The sequence below is a fragment of the Leucoraja erinacea genome, chromosome 2, assembly GCF_028641065.1.
Source record: "Leucoraja erinacea ecotype New England chromosome 2, Leri_hhj_1, whole genome shotgun sequence".
Lineage (NCBI taxonomy): Eukaryota > Metazoa > Chordata > Chondrichthyes > Rajiformes > Rajidae > Leucoraja > Leucoraja erinaceus.
The window spans coordinates 76,262,899-76,279,104 of NC_073378.1; the positions used below are offsets into that span (position 1 = coordinate 76,262,899).

The window sequence follows — 16,206 nt, forward strand, 5'->3', positions numbered from 1 at the left end:
ATGCAACTTACAGAACTCAAGTTCTAAAAAATCCAAATCACCCAAGTACAAGTTGATGTTCTTCCTCATTCAAGGTTAGTTATCCATAACTGCCATCTTACAGAAGTTATCATAGGAAAGTGGCATGGATGCCTTTGAAAAAATATATATTTAATCTTCAAGCTAGATCCATTCACCATGCTTGGGAAGGAACTGCAGATGCTGGTTTACACCCAAGATAAACACAAAGTGCTGGAGTAACTCAGCGGGTCAGGCAGCATCTCTGGAGAAAAGGACTCTGAAGAAGGGTCTTAACACGAAATGTCACCTAATCCTTTTCTCTCGAGCTGCCTGACCCGTTGTTACCCCTGCATTTTGTGTCCATCTCCAAGCTAATCTTCCAAATTAACACTTGCCACCAAAAATCAAGTTTGTAATGCTTCATTACTCAGTGATTAGTCTCTGGAATGTACGACCAGGGCAGATTCAATTCTAATGTTTAAATAGGTAAACATCTGGATAGAGTTTGCAGGGCTATCGGGAGCGAACAAGGGTGTGCAAGCAGCTGAATTTCTCTTACATTGGGCTAGACCAGTGAATTGAATGGCTTTCTTCAGTGCTATAAACATTATTTCTGTGATACAGGTGATCTTCAGCTGCAGTGGGTTAATGGGAATAGTTTGCAAGTTTATATACTTAAGCCGTATATGTGGGTGTCATTGTATCTGATGTAGCAATTGCCATTTTTTTTAATCAACTTCAATAAATTAAAAATAAGCCTTATTGAAAACCCGTTGAGTTTATTCTCTAACATCCATGTGTAAATGAAATCATTTAAAAATTAAAACCTATTGATTTTCAATTAACGTATTGCGATTGGGGTTTTCTTGGGCAACCTTCATGAAACTATGAAATCCAAATCTTCAAACATAATTCAGTTATTAGTGTATCAAACATTCTCCTTTATATCTCCCCATTGCATCTGAATGGAGATCTACGACTATTCTGTAGATTTGGTCTTTTCCATCAAGGATCAAAGAGCAGCACAGTTAGGCAGCTGATGGGAGTCGCTGCATCAGTGTCAAAGACAGATTTTATCCAGAACCTTGGGCACTGTCTGTGGAGTCTGCATGTTCTCCCTGTGACCACAGTGGGTTTCTTCTAGTTTCCTCCTACATCCCAAAGATGTGTAGGTTTGTAGGTTAATTATTCTAGTAAATTGCCCCTAGTGTGTGGGGTATGGATGCAAAAGTGGGATGACGTAGAACTAATTCCAACTAGTTTGAACAGATGATCAATAGTCAGCATGTATTTGGTGGGCCAAAAGGCCCGTTTCGAACTTTCAATCAACCAATCAAGAATATACTGACCACTCGCATTTCTACATTATCAAAAAGGAACATTTGAACAGTTTCAATCCTGCATTGGGAGTAAGGAAAATTAATCACTTAATCTTAGGCAATAAAAAAATCCAGCTCACGAAGGTTTAAGAATTTTGGCAGAATGCTAGTAAGCCTTAGGACAAACTTCATGGGAATATTTCATTTGTTTTACATGGTTTCAGAGTGGAACATAAAATGGCAAAATGAGGTGTGAGCACATGTCAGTCAACATTCAGAACATCCAATTGGATATTTTTTTACTGTGCTCATTAACTCAACAGCAGAAACAACCACAGGACACTATTTGATCCATTTATTCTTGACTCACAGACAAACCAAATAATTTCACTGTGAAACACAAAATCCAATGCAAGTTTGAGCAGTAATCTTTTTATGTACAGGTTAAACTCAGGAAAATAATGTCAGTTATTGCAACATATTTCCACATATAACCTATTATGAAGCATTAACAAAGTAATGTCAAATATGTTCAAGGTGAATACAAAATACAGCAGTAAACATGTAGTTAAAAAAAATAAGCAGCCTCCTGCACAATTTCATGGATTCTTTCAAAGACAACCAAGAACACATAACAGTGTGCCTACTGAGGTATTTCTCTCAAAGAAAATAAGCATTATAGATTGCAAAAGTCAATATAAACCATGAGTGATAATGGAGTTACATGATTAAAAGTATTACTTCTCATATTGTATTATTTCAGATTATGCAATTACCTGATCCACAATTAAAATGCAGCAACCAGAGATGTTTACATGATTCACAATGGTAGAAAAGTTATTTCAAAGAAATAAATTAACTCCCAAAACCTATGATCATAATTCTAATCATGATAGGTTGTTGACTGTAAATCGCACAGAAACTTCATGCCAATAAGTAATGTCTAATCTTCACAGGATTTTTTCTGAACGTCACTTGCATCGCGAGATTACTAACATTCATTCTCATTGCAGTGAAACTGTACAGTTCTCAGGTTTAAAATCATGTGACCATCAACCTTCACTGAAGTTTATAAAAAGGCCAACTGGATATATTCAGTTGGATATACATACAAAATAAATTGAAAAATCCTCAGAAAAAGTACATTACCTTTCAAAGCACAATAAACTGTAAATTCATGGTTCATCTGGAATTGTCCACATGTTAACAATCAAAACTCTTCCCATTGCATCCTCAATGAGGCTCAGCACATAGAGCTGGATTGTATTGTTTCCAAAATGTCAAACTTGATTGAGAAGACACTCAGCTCAACATCAAATGCATACAGTACCAATGTTTAAAAACATTAATTTGCTTCACCAAAGGATTCATCTGTATATAACACTAAAAATCATTAAATAATTCTGAAATCACAAGTTGATTATATATGGCAGTGCCAATGTACATTTTCAGTAGGATTCTACATTAATGTTATCACAATAAATCACAAATTTATCACCCTTGCATCTCCCACCCCACTCCTGTAAGTTTAACTATTCTCCTGATTCTGACAAACCTTGATTTAATACTGCAGGATGCTCATCAATAAATGTTTCATATCATCCAACATCAATTCACAAGATGTGCTATAATATTGACTGTAAAAACAGCGAGACTACTGTTCCTTTGTAAATTTACCCAAGAATACAAATCAATAATCTCTCAACCTGCCTCACCATTTTTTTCCCCATTAACTGTTCTTTACTCAGCATCAGTCTACTTTTCTTTAATATTGAATTGTGGGAACTTAAGACTTAAAGGCGTCAACTCAAGCAACAGGTGACCCATTTATCAACAAAGCCATTTTTGTAATCATATGCCATTATTCATCAAGATGGGATATAAATTATATTGATATTTTTGAGGAAAAGGCAAAAGATATAAGCTCATCCTAAAACAGCAATAATATTTAAAACCATGTAAAGATCCCCTTGAAATCATGTAGAATGGAGAGGGCAGAAAAAAAAGGTGGCCGAGTTTACGGGCATTTATTCTGTGCTGAAAGTGATGGGAGTGGATGATTAAAATGTATCCTATATGGAGCAAAGTGCAGTTATCTTGAACTTTGATCAGAAAACAAATTAAAACAAATTTCACTTTTCATTGCAACAACCTGAATACTTGGCACCAAACAATACTTGACAAACTTGAGAAAAAAAACTGCCAAACACTTAAAATGGGAAAAGCTTAAATCCTGCAAGAAATAACTGTTTACCCTTCTTTCCCTCGCGTCTTCTGCAGAACTGGCTTTCATCGTTGACGAATTTATAATAATTGGTAAATGTAGAACTGACTGCTTGTGACAAGGTTCTACCACCACAGTTCAAAGAGGGTGCATCGGAGCAATGCTGACCTGATCACTGTATTCAGCCACATCAGCAAGGAGCTTTCCAGAGAATTATTTCACATCAGAGGGAAATCATTTGATCCACATTTTTGTTAAGATGCTTAGGAGATTCAATGCTCAGGACATGCCAATAACCAATGGAATATCTTGCAAGTAGAATTTATTCCAAAGAATCTAAATTGCTTTTCATGTGGCATCACCAGCTACTAACCTCAGTGACTGTAATTTGTAGCTTGAAAATCATCGTTGGATAATAAATTCGCAGAAATTAACTATTATGTATAGACATTGCAAAATCAGGGAAATACTGCAGTGCTTTTATTTGTAGCAGAATCAGAACAAAAACAGCATGCTGGAAGAATAGAGCGGGTCAATCAGCATCTGTAGAGGCAAGGCAAAAGGTGCAAGCTGACGTTGAATTGAGATCCTGCACCAGAACCGACAGTGACCTGCACTCGTTGTCTTGTCTCCATAGATGCGGATTGATCCACCGAGTCTTTCCAATGTTCTGTTTTTGGTAAATTCCAGCAGCCTCTTGCCTACAGAATAAAGCAGCCCTGATCAGATTATATATTTTCAGCTGGTCATCATATTCTATTTCTTTAAATAGTCAGTTTATTTCACATTTTAAAAAACCTTCAATTTTGTATCTGTAGCTTCAAAATCATACAATTCTTATAAACCATAACCAATTTAATTGTTTCCCATTTATTCCCAAGATATAAATTTATAAAAAAGAGTAGACTTGATATTAAGTAGTTAAGAAGCCATAAAGGCAGTTTGGAATGCAAATGTACGATGCATCTTGTTAAATCCATGGTTTTCATAAGATTATTTCATTGTGTTTTGGAACCAGACAAATAAATTTGCCCACTCCTTGGCTACTGTCACATACAATGCATAACTGTTTAGTTCACATTCAAAATATTGACATCTAGTTTATATTGTATGGCCATGTCCTTATTGGTCCATTGTAACACTAATTTTCTTGTTCTTTTCGGTTATTTACACACATCAGACAACATAACATGCTTTGTTACCAGATCAATAAAATCCACGTGATTCCCTGTTCAAAATAGTCAATCAAATGAATTATATGGAACAATATCCCTCAAGTATATTCCATCATATGGTTACATTTAACATAGTAACAAACCTTTCAATAGAATTCCTATGCAACTGTGAAGGAATACCTGCTGGTACATGTTTATATCCAGTACAGTATTCAAATGTTAATCTGAATATCAATTGATTTCCTTACAGTTATGTTCTTTTTACTGCATTCATATTAGAATATTTTCATTCTAGTCTTGACAGCAAGAGCAGGGAAACAGTGATGATACTTAATATTTTTAAGTATTTAACAATACCCCAAGCTAGCACATTACGGAATGGAATGCACCACACCAAAGATTTGTTATATTGTAACAATTGCAGAAAAACACCAATATCCCTTCCTCTGCAAACATTTTTTTCATAAACTGCAATAAAATTAAGCATAGACAAAATAAGAAGACAATAAATGGATACAAACTGTAGGTACAAGTTTTAAACATGCATAGTCACCATAACACATACCATAGACATGAAAATTCAACTGAATAAGTGCTTGATTTCCTTCAAGTACAGGTAAAAATAATAAGCATCTTCACAATCATGGTTCTGATCTTAAATTTTCTTTCAAACTCACCGTCTCCAAGTTCAACAAATATTACATTGGAGAGATGATAAATACAGAAAAAATGGCAGTAGGCTCATATAGGAAAAGACATTTAGTCAAGTTAATAGAAGTAATGAATGGATCCCCAATAGGTCTAACTTCTCACCAGGAGAAGGTTCATCGCTACGGAGTTAGTTAAGCTTTTTTTCCAAGATACTTTCTTCTTTCTCCCCTTCTTGGTCCTCGGGCGAGAAGTCTGTGCAAAATCCATTAACAGTCGGAGCAAATTGATTTTGCATGCTGTCTATGAAATCCATCTTCTGGTCTGGATAAAGATAATCTTCAGCATAATCAGGATTCCAACATGAAAACTTGTAGAAGTCCACTGAAGTTAGAAAAATGAATGCATGAAAATGAGTATGTAATTCTCCACGTGTTTAACTCTCCCTCCTTCTCAACTCCACCATGGTAGAACATACAGCGACCACAGATTTTGTTTGTTGTTGAAACAAATCTTAATTTCTGGCATGAAATAGCAACACAATCTGGAGTGGATAGATTACACATGTCGATTCTGGAAAAGTCAATAACCAATTGGAGCAGTCACTTCCAGCTTCTAATAACTCTTCCCTATAGATGTCATTCAAACAGCCAAGGGGGTTTGATATCATAACATTTATATTTATGGTTAGACAATCTAGGATTGTGAGTTAAAGGAATGAATTGCACTTTCCTTTAGTTGGTGGTTCTGCATTTAACCCCGTGATCCCCTGCATTTGACCCCCTTTGTCCACCAATGGACTCATTAGTCAAATAGCTGAGTGCACATGCAGCCCCTCACAATTCCACGGAGTTGTCGATGTTGATTAAAAAGGCAGGTAAGTAATTTGTTTTTACTTTGTTTTATGATTTATAAGTAATTAATTCAAAAAAGCTCAGATAGTAATAAAATTTCATCAGGATCTTCCAGAGCAGAGCCTTAGCATTCGTCAGCCCAGATCGGCCACAGCTTGTGGCCTGCACCTTTTCTGGTGTGGAATCTAAGCCAAGGACCTCACCAGCACTGAGAATTAAATCATTATATTTTGTGTTAGTGATTAAAAACTGGCAAAAAAGCAAAATTTAACATTGGTCAATAACCATCCTCAAGGATGTGGAAGTTTGCGAGGGGGGGTACAGAAGAAGTTTATCAAAATTCTGCCCAGATTAGACGGTAGTCACTATAAGGAGAGGTTGGTCAAACTTGGATTGTTTTCGCAGGAATATCACGACGTTGAGGGGTGACCTGACATAAGTACATAAAATTATGAGAGGCATAGATAGTCATAACCTCCCTCCTCACCTCCATAGGTATTCCCCACTCCCTACCTCCCCTACTCCTCTCCCTCTATTTCCCTTCCTCCCTCACTCTCCCTCCTCACCTCCCCCACTTTCTTCCCCCTCAACCCCCCCACTCTCCCTCCTCACATCCCCAGGATTTCGAGGGTGCCGCTCCTTTCCCTCCTAGCGTGTCGGGAGCCAGCAGCGCCGTCGGTCTCAGAGCCAGGCTCAACGCCCAGGCCATAGATCGGTGGGGCTTCACCCCGTCCCCAGCAGCTGCCGCAGCCACAGTGCCAAGGCAGCGGATCCCAGTGGGCTCGGAGTAGCAGTAAAATGCCGTATCTAACATCTTACCTGTTTCGCCATTGTGAAAAAAAGATGGCAATAAAAATTCTGGAAAGGCCCCAACTGCACAGGCGCGGCTGAGGACCTGTTGGGTGCCCTTTGCGACACCAGCAAAGATGCGCACGGGAACTCTCCCTCAACTGCGCATGCGCAGGTGGGGGCGCTGTTTTAAGTTGATTTTAAAACGTTAATAATTTTTAAAATATACCATAGATCTGAACAAAACTTGTTTCATTTACAGCGCAAGACAATGTTGAGTAAGGTGGGGCAAAAACTGCAATGTTGAGTAAGGTGGGGCAAAAATTTAGTTTTATACATATATAAAAAACTAAAAAGTAAATTAATTTTGAATGTGTGAAATATTCACCAGAAAGGTGCATTACTAAGATATACAGGGAACTTAGAAAAGATTAATAAAATGGGCAGAAATCTGGGATATCCCCGATAATAAAAGATCGGTTACAAGCAGTCTTCTCCCAAGAACTTAGTCCTTTATGGCGGGGTGAGGATCACTTATCTGTCAGTTTGTCTGGGGAGAAGGGGAGCGAGAGTAGAACTACAGGACACAGAGACAAAGGTGAGGGAGCCATCGACAACAGCAAAGGGAAACTACGTTTACTAAAGAAAGAGGACATCTCGGAAATTACAGTCAATGTCTCCTTAACCAAAGGTTGATATACTTGAATATAACGAAGGTGCACTCAATTTCTGGAATGCGATAATTGTCCAAAGAGATATTTGATAGAATGGGTCCATGTATGTTGTCAAGATGAGGAGAGATCACTTGAAGTATTTAGGTTCTAGAAGGATATGTTAAAAATAAATGCTGAGAAGGTGCTGGTGTCTAGTAGATAACATTTACAGAGTAGATATCAAATAAGGAGGCAAGTCTTCACAGGATTATGAGCCTTTATCATTTTCTACTCAAAGGGACGTTAGATTCTCAATCCACAAGCATATTTGCAACTATAAAAGACCAAGTCGAACATTGGAGTTCCTTGAAAGTGTGTAAGAAAGAACGGCACATGCTGGTTTAAATCGAAGGTCGACACAAAATGCTGGAGTAACTCAGCAAGTGAGGCAGCATCTCTGGAGAAAAGGAATGGGCAATGTTTCGGGTCGAGACCCTTCTTCAGACTGATGTCAGGGGAGGGGGTGGGGCAAAGATAGAATGTAGGCGACGACAGTAAGACTAGTGGGAGAACTGGGAAGGGGAGGGAGAGAGAAAGCAAAGGTTATCTGAAGTTAGAGAAGTCAATGTTCATACCGCTGGGGTGTAAACTACCGAAGTGAAGTGTGTGGGGTAAAGATCTCTCAGGAAGTTCAGCGATAGTCTTGCCCTCCATAAAAAGCTATTCCCCATCGAGTTCACACTTGAGAAGTTCAAAATTATCAACTGCATTCACCAAGAAATTAAATAAGTTATATGTTGAATTTAGTTCCTGAGGGTAATCAAGATAAAGAACAAATGCAATTTAGAAGCTGTAAGGTTTTAAAAAACTGCCATTAAGTGGCAGGACAAATATAGTAAATGGCACAGGTGGAGCATAAACATTTGCACAGGTTTACTCCATGTACTGAGTTCCAAATTAGACTTACAAAATATGTATTTTTTATTGTAGCGGGAAATAATTTTTATAATTAGATTTTTAAAGGTTTACCGATGAGAAAAAACATTGCCCTCCATAATGTTTGGGACAAAGACCCATTATTTATGTGCTGCATTCCACAATTTAAGATTTGTAATAAAAAAAATTACATGTGGTTAAAGTGCAGTCAGAATTTAATAAAGGCCATTTTTATACACTTTAGTTTCACCATGTAGAAATTACAGCAATGTTTATATATAGGCCCCCCATTTCAGGGCACCATTTTGTTTGGACACAGCAATGTCATGTAAATGAAAGTAGTCATGCTTAATATTTTGTTGTATATCCTTTGCATGCAATGACTGCTTGAAGTCTGTGATTCATGGACATTACCAGTTGTTGGGTGTCTTCTCTGGTGATGCTCTGCCAGGCCTGTATTGCAGCCATCTTTAGTTTACGCTTGTTTTGGGGGCTAGTCCCCGTCACTTTTCTCTTCAGCATTTAAAAGGCATGCTCAATTGGGTTCAGATCAGGTGATTGATTTGGCCACTCAAGAATTGACCATTTTATAGCTTTGAAAAACTCATTTGTTGCTTTAGCAGTGTGTTTGGGATCATTGTCTTGCTGTAGAATGAACCGTCGGCCAATGAGTTTTGAGGCATTTGTTTGAACTTGAGCAGATAGGATGTGTCTATACACTTCAGAATTCATTATACTACTACCATCAGTTGTTGTATCATCAATGAAGATGAGGGAGCCAGTACCTTCAGCAGTCATACATGTCCAGGCCATAACACCCCACCACTGTGTTTCACAGATGAGGTGGTATGCTTTGGATCTTGGGCAGTTCCTTCTCTCCTCCATACTTTGCCTTTGCCATCACTCTGATATAAGTTAATCTTCAACTTATCTGTCCACAAGACCTTTTTCCAGAACAGTCGTTGCTCTTTTAAGTACTTCTTGGCAAACTGTATTCTGGCCATCCCATTTTTGCGGCTAACCAATGGTTTGCATCCTGCAGTGTAGCCTCTGTATTTCTGTTCATGAAGTCTTCTGCGGACAGTGGTCATTGACAAATCCACACCGAACTCCTGAAGAGAGTTTCTGATCTGTTGGACAGGTGTTTGGGGATTTTTCTTTATTGTAGAGAGAATTGTTCTGACATCAGCTGTGGGGGTCTTCCTAGGCCTGTCAGTCCCTTTGCGATTAGCAAGCTCACCAATGCTCTGTTTTTTTTAAATGATGTGTCAAACAGTTGGTTTTGGTAAGCCTAAGGTTTGGCTGATGTCTCTACCAGCTTTATTCTTGTTTCTCACTCATAATGGCTTATTTGACTTTCATTGGGACAACTTTGGTCCTCAAGTTGATAAACAGTAATAAAAGTTTCCAAATGTGATGGAAAGACTGGAGGAAAGACTAGGTGCTGAGAACTCTCTTATACCTGCATTAAGGAGGCAATTAAACACACCTGAGCAATTACAAACGCCTGTGAAGCCATGTGTCCCAAATATTATGGTGCCCTGAAATGGGGGACTATGTATAAACACAGCTGCAATGTCTACATGGTGAAAACAAAATGTATAAAAATGGCCTTTCATAAAATCTGACGTGCACTTTAACCACATTTTTTTCTATTTTTTTCAAATTACAATTTTTTTCTATTTTTTAATTACAAATTTTTTCTATCACAAATCTCAAATTGCGGAGTCCAGAGGCAAATAAATAAATGATGGGTCTTTGTCCCAAACATTATGGACGGCACTGTACATCTCTTCAAATGCACAGGAACAGAATGAGAAACTGAATGTGTACATTTTTCCCTATTCAGATGCAAATTACGCAAAATACAAATGGAACGTATGAATCTATTTGTTAAAAATTGGGCACAACAGAAAAACAGTTTGACACATGGAATTGAGTAAAGGTTCTACAATAAGGTAAAGTTGAAGTTTAATCAGCAAGAGAAATTTGCAAATGACATTAGCATCACTTGATGAAAATGAATGGATGAATAAAAATGTGTCCAATAAAAATGAATATTACACTTACTATAACTAATTTTTCCTCTCCGAGTAATATCAATGGCTTCAAATAAGTTTGATACATCAAGCTTATTAACTCCCAAGGCAGTCTTCAGAATGCATGCAAGATCATTGTCATCAATTGTTTGTTCAGCTGATGCGTACATCTGTCAAAATATAACATATTTTCATTTTAACTTTCTGCAGTAAAATTAAAATTGATATACAAGATTTGACTTTCTTTGCTGTGGAAAATCTCAACACATTTATTTAATACAACAATTACTCCAAGGTAGGAAATAAACTCTGGATCTTGCTACTACTAAAAATCTGTCTCGAGTTGGCTTAATCTTGCATATAGACACCAGAAATAGACCTCATTTGCATGTTACCAACCATACAAGACAGATGACATCTTATCCAGTCCCTTACTCATTATCGCCATGTGTCTAACTGCTGGAGTAAGCGCAAGCAGAGTTAAACACAAATCTATAGGTTGCTGTCAGTGATTGCTGACAATTCCAGAGATGCATTGCTTGAGGCTTTCGCCAGACTAATCAGTGAATTCATGAGAACTTCTGATACTTTTACAAATTATTCTCAACGCCAGATAGCGTAAAAACATCCTGTTTCACTGTGTGAAGTTTAAACACATTTTTGTGGTGTACTATGCCACAATTACCACTTGAAAGGCACTGAGCCCAAATCTCAGCACCATTTCAATGAACACTTCAGTGGAATGCCCCCCCTGAATAAAATAATAATTTGGTAAAATTGAAGATTTTCTGAGTTTTCTTAAGTATTGACTGTTTGTTACAGATAACACAGATAACATTAATCAAATGGACTGTCCACATTAAAGATTGAGAGAACTTTGTAAGCAATTTTCTTTGAGGGCAAGTGCTACCACTTTGTTATAGACTGCAAGATCCAGTCCAATGGTGAAATCAGTTAAAAATAATTGGACCTATTGGCCTGGATAAAACGTATCCTAGGCAGTTGAAAAAGAGGTTGACATCTTATACAGTACCTTGCTCATTATCGTCATGATTCTGTGTGCTGGAATGCTGCAAAGGGTATTTTGTTAATACAGATGCTAAGAAAAGGGATTGACCAAATAATTACACGTTTGTGATCGTAAATTAATGTGGGAAATTTGCGAGAAAATTCCAAAGCACAGCGGCAGTGGGTGACAGTAAGAGTGTAGATAACTAAAGTGTATACATTTGAAAAGTATCCTGAAGGTGACATGAGGCATCTATTTCTCTCAACTATTTCCTCAGTCAATCATAAGAGGGCTTGAAGGTAATAAATGAAAAAAGTTGAGAGAAGATACACAGTATACACTGGAGGGTATCAGGAACTTGCTGCCTGAAAGCATGGCTTTGAGGGACTGTTGTAAGGAGGAAAACATCACATTTACAAAATAAATTGTTGAACATAATAAACCTCAATCTGCAAGGATATGGATTAAAATCTGACACAAAATAAGAAGGAAACATGTTGTAAACTGCAGAGAGGAGGCAGGAGTGACCACAACTTGGGAATGCTTGTGAGTGTCACTAAACACAGCGAAGTTCTGAGATACACTTTGGACAAAACAATGGAAAGCAGAGGGAGTGGTGTTCAAGCCATGCTGTGATCTGCCCATAATACCGGCTGCCTTTTCATTTACAGAAATTATATTTAGAATCATAAACCATTACGACATAATAGTAATTTCTAATGTCAGGAGAATTTCTTTGTTAATGACACCTTCCTTATGATGGAAGGGATGGACTAGGGGTACCGCAAGGTAAGTGCTGGGACCCCATATGTACAAAAAAAATGATCTGGTTGTAGGCAATATCTCCAAATTAAGCTGGGGGGGAGAAATAAAATGTGGATAAATGTGAGGATCCATTTGGTGGCAAAAACAAATTGAAAATATATGGGTTCATGGTACACCCGTTTTGAAGGTAGGCACAGGTGCAGCAGGCCTTAAAGAAATAAAGGATGTTAGCTTTCATTGCAAAAAAATCTGAGTAAAGACAGGGAGGTTCTACTGCAGTTGTACATCAAATGAAGTCACTGGCAAATCTGGCAAACAAATAAGCCAACTCACATTTTTGAGTCAGTCGTTTCACTATCTGTTAAATTACTTTACCCATCATTGGGGAGCAACATATTGATCAAGGGAAAAATCAAATGGATTTAAGGAAGTTAAACAACAGACAATAAAATGGCCGTGTTTCATGCCATAATACTATTTACTGTGGATAACCATATCTTCAAGAAAATTCATACAAAATCAAACAACTGTTAAAAATTGACAAACAAAACAAATCAGTTCAAGAAGTCAGTAAATAACCATAAGGAACTCACATTTTTGAAACATCTGTTAAAACTTTACCCATATAATGACAAGGGATCTTAATAAACAACAGACAAAATGTTACTTTTCTGTGATAACCAACAGGTTATACAAAATTGGTTTTAACAAATATGTAAAAACCATGGGATACAAAAAAATATAATTTAGGGGAATGATTTAACTGGATGATTTTTCCATGTAAACGCGAATAATTTAAACTGGATTTTCCGTGCGCACTTAGTTCAAACGAGTATTTTTACAGAAGCCTTCCATCAATGAGCCGTAGAAAATTATCAGATAAATGGCTTGTTATTATGTATTCTCATTGGAAATTGAACAATCCAAATTAGAAAAAATTACAAACAATTGTAATGCTTACAGTGAATAAAGACAACATGATCAGGACTTTGCTGTATGGAAAAAACATAAAAAACATTCATGGGTGAAGGCTATTGGCGGCAAAGAAATTGGCATTTCATTCCCCATCCTCAATGTCTGATGGTGAGGAATGATGGGATGGTTTCTCAGACTGATGCAGTCTAAATGGGGAAGGTACGCACGGGAAACAAATACACAATATTTGTAACATATTATTATGCACACTAAAAGCAGTTAACACAATTAAGAAACAAAATATCAGATATCTTTGACTTTGAATGGGACTGAAGATTGAGTAAAAATAGAAATATGCAAGACCAATATGATGGGTCTTCAACTGTTGTAACCGCAGACAGGTCAATTGTGCATGACAATCAATAGAGTTTACAAGGTTATGTTTGGTTTCCAAATTCCTCAATGGCTTCATCCTCCCTATTGTGATAATTTCCTTAAACCCTATAGTGCTTATGCACCAGAATGCAAATGCCACTGCAAGCTTTACCTTCAGATGACAAGATCCTAACTAACTTACCAAACAACCACACTAAATCTTTCCTTATTCCTTTAAGACATCACTTAAATTGTAAACCTGACCAAATCTTTGACCAACATCTTGTGACTTTTTGGACAGAGCCCTGGAGTGAAACATTAGGATCAATTACTAGATTAGTGGCACTATATAAATAGAGAAATGGAGCTACAATAAGAATATTGATCAATCACATTCAGATTCTGGAACCTTGCCCTCAATCATTCAATATTGCATGGTCTTTTAATATCTTGTTCAGGTTGGCAGGATTCCAGGGTTCAAAATATTTTTTTGTTTTATAATGTTTTCATTTTTATCCATGCAAACAATATTGTATTGAATGCTGACCTCAAACTATTATAAATGACCTGTCCCACAGTTCTTACTGCATATTTAGTACCACAAATTGCAATACAAATTTTAGAGGATGTACCTAGATAAATGGACAAGGGAGATCCAGTTGATGTAGTGTACCTGGACTTTCAGAAAGCATTTGATAAGGTTCCACATAGGAGATTAGTGGGCAAAATTAGGGCACGTGGTATTGGGGGTATAGTGCTGACATGGATAGAAAATATGGTTGGCAAACAGGAAACAAAGAGAAAGGACTAACGGGTCCCTTTCAGAATGGCAGGCAGTGACTAGTGGGGTGCCGCGAGGCTCGGTGCTGGGACCACAGCTATTTACAATATACATCAATTATTTAGATGAAGGGATTCAAAGTAACATTAGCAAATTTGCAGATGACACATGGCTGGGTGGCAGTGTGAACTGTGAGGAGGATGCTCTGAGAATCCAGGGTGACTTGGACAGTTTGGGTGAGTGGGCAAATGCAGTTTAATGTGGATAAATGTGAGGTTATCCACTTTTGTAGCAAAAACAGGAAGGCAGATTATTATCTGAATGGTGTCAAGTTGGGAAAAGAGAAAGTACAACGGGATCTGGGGGGGTCCTTGTTCATCAGTCAATGAAAGTAAGCATGCAGGTACAGCAGGCAGTGAAGAAAGTGAATGGCATGTTGGCCTTCATTACAAGAGTAGTTGAGTATGGGAGCGAAGAGGTCCTTTTGCAGTTGTACAGGGCCCTAGCGAGACCACACCAGGAGTATTGTGTGCAGTTTTGGTCTCCAAATTTGAGGAGGGGTGAGGAAGGACATTCTTGCTATTGAGGGAGTGCAGCATAGGTTCACAAGGTTAATTCCCAGGATGGCGGGACTGTCATATGCTGAGAGAATGGAGCGGCTAGGTTTGTATATTCTGGAATTTAGAAGGATGAGAGGAGATCTTATTGAAACATGTAAGACTATTAAGGGTTTGGACACGCTAGAGGCAGGAAACATGTTCCCGATGGTAGGTGTCCAGAACCAGGGGCCACAGTTTAAGAATAAGGGGTAAGCCATTTAGAATGGAGATGAGGAAGCACTTTTTCACACAGAATTGTGAGTGTAGAGTTCTCTGCCTCAGAAGGAGGTGAAGGCCGGTTCTCTGGATACATTCAAGAGAGCTAGATAGGGCTCTTGAAGATAGCGGAGTCAGGGGATATGGGGAGAAGGCAGGAACGGGTTACTGATTGTGGATGATCAGCCATGATCACATTGAAGAGCGGTGCCCTAATTTTGTCCACTAATCTCCTATATGGGACCTTATCAAATGCTTTCTGATGCATTTTCCTAGTTACATCTTCAAAAAATTCCAGAAGATTAGTGAAGCATGATTTCCCCTTCGTAAATCCATGCTGACTCGGACCGATCCTGTTACTGCTATCCAAATGTGCAGCTATCTCATCTTTTATAATTGACTCCAGCATCTTCCCCACCACCGATGTCAGGCTAACTGGTCTATAATTCCCTGTTTTCTCTCTCCCGCCTTTCTTAAAAAGTGGGATAACATTAGCTACCCTCCAATCCACAGGAAATGATCCTGAGTCTATAGAACATTGGAAAATTATCACCAATGCATCCACGATTTCTAGAGCCACTTCCTTAAGTACCCTGGGATGCAGACCATCAGGCCCTGGGGATTTATCAGCCTTCAGTCCCATCAGTCTATCCAACACCATTTCCTGCCTAATGTGGATTTCCTTCAGTCACCCCAGATCCTCTGGCCACTACTATATCAGGAAGATTGTTTGTGTCCTCCTTAGTGAAGACAGATCCAAAGTACCTATTCACCGCATCTGCCATTTCCATGTTCCCCATAATAAATTCACCTTTTTCGGTCCAACTTTAGTCTTAAACTAATTTTTTCCTCTTCACATACCTAAAGAAACTTTTACTATCCTGCTTTATATTCTTGGCTAGTTTACCT

The 16,206-nt window shown here is 38.0% G+C and overlaps 1 protein-coding gene across 2 annotated transcripts in view; it reads right to left on the reverse strand.

Moving 5' to 3' along the window:
- Positions 1-1,660: 1,660 nt before the first annotated feature.
- The window catches only part of lpcat1 (lysophosphatidylcholine acyltransferase 1), a 108,565-nt gene continuing 94,019 nt past the window's right edge, over positions 1,661-16,206 (reverse strand). Inside the window, exons 13-15 of one of the 2 annotated variants that reach the window (XM_055658955.1) lie at positions 10,669-10,807; positions 5,532-5,750; positions 1,661-4,244 (exon numbers count right to left, since the gene is read on the reverse strand). In XM_055658955.1, coding sequence (XP_055514930.1) covers positions 5,557-5,750; positions 10,669-10,807 — 333 coding nt within the window. In that variant the 3' untranslated portion in view covers positions 1,661-4,244; positions 5,532-5,556. Of the gene's footprint in view, positions 5,751-10,668; positions 10,808-16,206 lie in introns of both variants that reach the window. The other variant, XM_055658948.1, reaches the window with a different exon arrangement.